This window comes from Bufo bufo, chromosome 5 (genome assembly GCF_905171765.1).
Source record: "Bufo bufo chromosome 5, aBufBuf1.1, whole genome shotgun sequence".
NCBI classification, from domain to species: Eukaryota; Metazoa; Chordata; class Amphibia; order Anura; family Bufonidae; genus Bufo; species Bufo bufo.
The window spans coordinates 148,328,789-148,335,165 of record NC_053393.1 but is presented as its reverse complement, the minus strand read 5'-3'; the positions used below and the strand labels follow the sequence as shown (position 1 = coordinate 148,335,165).

Genomic DNA, 6,377 nt, shown 5'->3' with positions numbered 1-6,377 from the left:
CTGCTCTAATAAATGCTTATACAAGTAGAGCCCCCCGACAGAGTGGAGAGGGTAACATAGTAACATAGTACATAAGGCTGAAAAAAGACATTTGTCCATCCAGTTCGGCCTGTTATCCTGCAAGTTGATCCAGAGGAAGGCAAAGAAAAAAAACCTGTGAGGTAGGAGCCAATTTTCCCCAATTTAGGGGAATAAAAAATTCCTTCCCGACTCCAATCAGGCAATCAGAATAACTCCCTGGATCAACGACCCCTCTCTAGTAGCTATAGCCTGTAATATTATTACGCTCCAGAAATACATCCAGGCCCCTCTTGAATTCCTTTATTGTACTCACCATCACCACCTCCTCAGGCAGAGAGTTCCATAGTCTCACTGCTCTTACCGTAAAGAATCCTTTTCTATATTTGTGTACAAACCTTCTTTCCTCCAGACGCAGAGGATGTCCCCTCGTCACAGTCACAGTCCTGGGGATAAATAGATGATGGGATAGATCTCTGTACTGACCCCTGATATATTTTTACATAGTAATTAGATCTCCCCTCAGTCATCTTTTTTCTAACGTGAATAACCCTAATGTTGATAATCTTTCAGGGTACTGTAGTTGCCCCATTCCAGTTATTACTTTAGTTGCCCTCCTCTGGACCCTCTGCTATGTCTGCCTTGTTTACAGGAGCCCAGAACTGTACACAGTACTCCATGTGTGGCCTGACTAATGATTTGTAAAGTGGTAGGACTATGTTCTTATCACGGGCATCTATGCCCATTCTGATGCAACCCATTATCTTATTGGCCTTGGCAGCAGCTGCCTGACACTGGTTTTTGCAGCTTAGTTTGCTATTTATTAAAATTCCTAGATCCTTTTCCATGTCAGTGTACCGAGTGTTTTATTATTTAGTATGTACGGGTGACTTGCATTATTCCTTCCCATGTGCATAACCTTACATTTGTCAGTGTTAAACCTCATCTGCCACTTATCTGCCCAAGCCTCCAATCTATCCAGATCCCTCTGTAGTAGTTTACTGTCCTCTTCAGTGTAAATTACTTTACACAGTTTAGTGTCATCTGCGAAAATTGATACTTTACTATGCAAGCCTTCTACAAGATCATTAATAAATATATTGAAGAGAATAGGGCCCAGTACTGACCCCTGAGGTACCCCACTAGTGACAGTGACCCAATCTGAGTGTGTACCGTTAATAACCACCCTCTGTTTTCTATTATTGAGTAAGTTTTCTATCAGAAGTAAGTTTGTGTTGACGTCACTGATTATTTTTCCCTTCCTCTGATCCGTCAGAACAATAACCCATAAAAAACGGATCCTGTCTGTGGATCATCCGCCTTCACTCGGTCAGCATTTGCCCAATAATCCATCAGTATTTCTAATGCCCAAAAAAAAAACAGGACTGGATCTAAAACAGAGATGACACATGAATGGAATATTTGCATGTCTTCTGTGTTTTGTACCCACTCCTGCTTTTGACTACCAAATCACAAGCCAATTTTCATTTTATTTTTAACGGGGGAGAAAAAAATATGGTTATTTAACAAACAGGACATTAACACACATAACATACAACACAGAAGGGGCAAAACCACAAGATTTAAAAGACAAACTGAAAAAAAAAGTGCTTCATCAACAAGAATGGATTGACAACCAGTGTCAGAGTGACCACGATTGTAATGCATATTGAACATGAAATGTATGGGGTTATGGCTGATAACTGGCGGACAGTTCAGCAAACAAGCTGACTCCAGCTCATCCCTTGATGAGCTGGGTTGCTGATAAGTGGATTCTAAAGTCTCTGAAGAAATGTAAGTGAAGACATTGGAATAAATTGTCCACTTCCTCCAATGTGACCTTGTCCTTTGATTTATGAATATAATTCCATAAAGTCTTGAAGTCCTCTGCATGGATGGCATAAGAAATGTCCATGCGAGGTTCGACGGGCACAGAGAAAACAAGCTCTGTGGCAGACACTGATCCAAACACGTCATACCCGGTCCACATCACTGCTAGCCACATAAGGTCCTGAGGAATGATAACTAGCTTACCGAAACAGTCAAAGTTTCTTTGGAACCATGTCCCTAAGATAGCCATGAGCGCCTCGGAGATGTTATACAGGAAGAGCTGCAGGCAAGTATATGTCTTTGGTAACACCTCCAATGTGTACGTCCCGCAGAACCAACTTGTCCACACAATCTGGTCCTGTGTGCCTGCCTTGATGAGTAGAGGATTTGATGAAATCTGTATGAGCACAGACAGTGGATCTCTATCCTACGATAGCCATGAGCGCAGGGATCTCAACTCTCCCGGAGGTTCAGGGAGTCTCCCGCTATTAGATAGCGGCTCCCTGACACCCGCAGGAAAGGTTCACTGATAGCAGAGCAGAGAGATAAGAGAATTGACAGGACACAGAGTTTACATTACAGGTTGAATTAACCCTTTAGGGTCAAATTGGCTTCTCAAGAAGATATATATGTTAAAGGCATCCCTTCTTCTCTCTCATTCAGTAGCTATAGAACTATTGAGAGAGATGTATTTAAAAAAAAAATACATTTAACCCTTCATTTTAATTATATTATTTACCCCAGTGTTAAATTCACACCCTCCTGGATGCTTGTTTTTTTCCTACAGTGGGGTAGATAATTACACACAGGGTTTTAAAGAATAAACTTCCTGACTCAGACCAAGAGCCGACTCAGCGAGTCAGCAAGTGAATGGAAGCATCCGCGCATGCGCAACCTAAGCTTCGGCTCACTTGCTTCTTGTCATCTCAGCGAATAAACCCATTCATGTAAAAGATCCAAACTTCCCATCTCTAGTTTACTCGCAGTAAACCTTTCCGGCAACCTGTAGCAGCGTCCCCTTCTCGGCGCGTGCACACAGTGCAAGAAGAAGCCGATGCCAGCAGTCCGCAACGGCGCATCAGGCTGAGCCTGTGCGCACGCGCGGGATCTCAGAGCGGGAGGAGGGGGAGGGAGAGGCGGCACTGAGGAGTAGAAGGTGGCGCTGGGCACGAACGGCGATGCGTGCGGCCGGGCACCATGCATCCAACCTCCCCTGCTTGGGCACCTTAATTCAATGATTGACAGGTTAGTAAAACCTGTTTTTTCCGCAGAATAAAGCCACAAATGGCTTTTATAAGGCCACCTTAGAAATCAGAATGCCACCTGGAGATGAGCAGATGTTTAGCTCACAGGGCTTCTAGGTGGTGACAGAATCCCTTTAATCATATACATAAATAGGATAATTTGTGGCAGGGTAATGAGCCCCGTCCTCCACACCATAGAGCAAAGTGTGCAGATACTGCATATGTTTGGGAAATGTAATAAAAAGTTAGTGAAAGAAAAAAAAAGAAAACCTCCCTGAAATTAGGTTTTGCAGGTTGGGATGTCTGTGAGCGCCTCGGAGATGTTATACAGGAAGAGCTGCAGGCAAGTATATGTCTTTGGTAACACCTCCAATGTGTACGTCCAACTTGTCCACACAATCCGGTCCTGTGTGCCTGCCTTGATGAGTAGAGGATTTGATGAAATCTGTATGAGCACAGACAGTGGATCTCTATCCTTTCCTTTGAGTCCAGGTAAACATGAACATTTGGCTTTAAGGTTCAGCTCTGAGGCCACTTCAATGGCAAGACCCTTGTGCTTCTCGGCAGCTTTGTGGGCAGACAGGTGATTGGAATACTCTTTCAGTCTGATGTATGAGAAATTATACATTGGTGTCATGCTGAACAGAGTCCATTGTTTTTGAAGGAGCAAAGCAGCCTGTGCCGGATCAAGAGTTTGCTTTAATGGGGTGCACTGTGGGATTTTTCTTTTAGACAAGCTTCGCAATGCAGACCATCGACGTGCAGATGTCATGCTTCCGGGAGGATACCTTGAGCTGTGAAAATGACTGCTCCTTCGTGCCGATGACCTACTTCTGGGGGTTAACACCCCATCGGTTGGTGTTTGCATATCCATGCGATAAATTATGTTCCCGTTCACTGACTATAAACAGAGATCTTGACAGACAAATGTACCAAACTCTGCCACCATCTTTCTAGGCGCCATGTCTCCAGTCTCCTAACCAGCCAGATTTACCAGCATTTGTTCCAGGACATGAAGCAGTGGAATGACATTGTTAATCCTGTAGTCCTGGGGACTGACAAATAACGTGCCTCCTCAAAGGGCCTGAACAAACGGCATGTGTCAATCATGGGCTGTCATTGGCTGACATCGAAGTTACACAGATGTCTACTACTGTCCGCTTGGATCATCAAGAAATAGTTGATGGCCTTTCTCTGTTCGTACAGTCGGTCTAATATATGGAGGCTGGAATTCCAATGGGTGAAAACGTCGCATATAAGCATATGTTGGAGGATGCCGTTCTGCCGCTGCAGCTTAAGGAGGGTGTGCTTTGCGGTGTACGAGTGGCTGAAGTGCATGCAAAGTTTCCTGGCCATTTTTAGGATGTCTTGCAGATGGGTGGAAGACTTCAGGAACCGCTTGACAACCAGATTAAACACGTGTGTTATGCAGGCTAAGCCCTCCTTGATGCAGCACCGACACCATGTTCTTCCCGTTGTCGTTCACAATTGGTTCCGATTTTCAGTTGTCGCGGAGAAAGCCAGGATTCGATTTCTTGAAGAAGGACACGGAGCAGTTCCTCCCCTGTGTGACTCCCTTTGCCCAGACAAACGAGGTGCAGAACAGCATGAGAGTGATGAGAGGGGTCGCACATAGCTTGCATACACTACATGCCTCCAACATGATTCTTGGATCTCTACATGAAAATAATGTAATTGCGGTAAATCGCGACAGGGGCATAGTTGGAGACATTGACTTCATAAGAGATACAGAGCAGCTTTGAAATAAAAAAGGAGGTGTACAGCTACCCATCAATTTTCTCAAAAAAAGCCTGTTTCACATAACAAATTTCACCACTACGTAATTCAGCCCATACAACAAAAAGTGTACAATCAGCCATCAATTTTCCTGAAAAAAACATGTTTGAAATAAAAAATTTCCCCACTACGTAATTCGGTCCATACAGCAAAAGAAGGTGTTCAGTAACCCATCAATTTTCCCCAAAAAAGCCTGTTTCACATAACAAATTCCACCACTATGGAATTTGGCCCATATAGCAAAAGACGTACAATCACCCATAAATTTTCCTGAAAAAAACATGTTTGAAATAAAAAATTGCATCACTACGTAATTTGGGTCATACCGCAAAAAGGGCTTAACCACATATAACTGCACCACTGAATAGCAAATAGGCCCTTATTTTTGGCCACTTTTACACTACACAAGGCTTTTCAACATATAAGTGCAATGTTGAACGGCGAATATATTTTTCTTTTGCCTACGGGGTCCTTTTGTTATGGCTTTGCACAGGGAGCAAGAATGTTTTGCACAATTCGGATGGAATTCCTCATCTTAAGAAACTGGACTTGGACTCCAAAGCAGAGGCTCTACTGTCATGTCTTGTGTGCTGTGGAGATCGAATGCAGACGGAGCAGATAAAAGCACATGATTATTTTCTACTTGCTGAAGCTGCTTGATTTAATTGTGAATGGACGGTAAAGGCAAAGTCTGCTGGTGTGTTGTCATCAGCGTCTTCATTAAGTATTACTCCAGGACCCAGGATGACGTAATTCGGTCCATACAGTAAAAGGAGGTGTACAGTCAGCCATCAATTTTCCCCCAAAAAAGCATGTTTCACAGAAAAAATTTCACCACTAAGTAATTTGGCCCATACAGCAAAAGGTGTACAATCACCCATAAATTTTCCTGAAAAAAACATGTATGAAATAAAAAAATTCACCACTATGTAATTCGGCCCATACAGCAAAAGGAAGTGTACAATCACCCATCAATTTTCCCAAAAAAAGCCTGTTTCACAGAAAAAATTTCACCACTACGTAATTTCGCCCATACCGCAAAAGGAGGTATACAATCACCTATCAATTTTCCCAAAAAAGCCCTGTTTGAAAAAAAATTCACCACTTCGTAATTCAGTCCATACAGCAAAAGGAGGTGTACAATCACCCATGAATTTTCCCAAAAAAGCTTGTTTCACATAAAAAATTTCACTGCAAAAAGGCCTTTGCCAAATATAACTGCACTGCTGAACGGCAAATTGGCCTTTATTTTTTTTCCACTTTTACACTACCCAAGGTTTTTCAACATAGGCTGAGTTCACATCAGCGTTCAGCCTTTCCGTTCTCCTGCTTCGTTATAGGAGCAGGAGAACGGAAAGGACGGATTCGGCACATAACTGAGCCGAATAGAGCCTACGGACCCCATAGACTATAATGGGGTCCGTTAGGTTTCCGCTCAGAGGAAGATTTTTGAAGCGGAGACAAAAGTCCTGCGCGCACAACTTTTGT

At 43.2% G+C, this 6,377-nt stretch overlaps 1 protein-coding gene across 1 annotated transcript; it reads right to left on the bottom strand.

Moving 5' to 3' along the window:
• Positions 1-1,756: 1,756 nt before the first annotated feature.
• Positions 1,757-3,960, bottom strand: LOC121002437 (centromere protein L-like). The gene is made up of 2 exons (XM_040433893.1): positions 3,511-3,960; positions 1,757-2,218 (listed from the first exon to the last, which is right to left on the bottom strand). The coding sequence occupies exons 1-2, from the start codon at positions 3,958-3,960 to the stop codon at positions 1,757-1,759; spliced, it is 912 nt and encodes a 303-aa protein (XP_040289827.1).
• Positions 3,961-6,377: the final 2,417 nt, after the last annotated feature.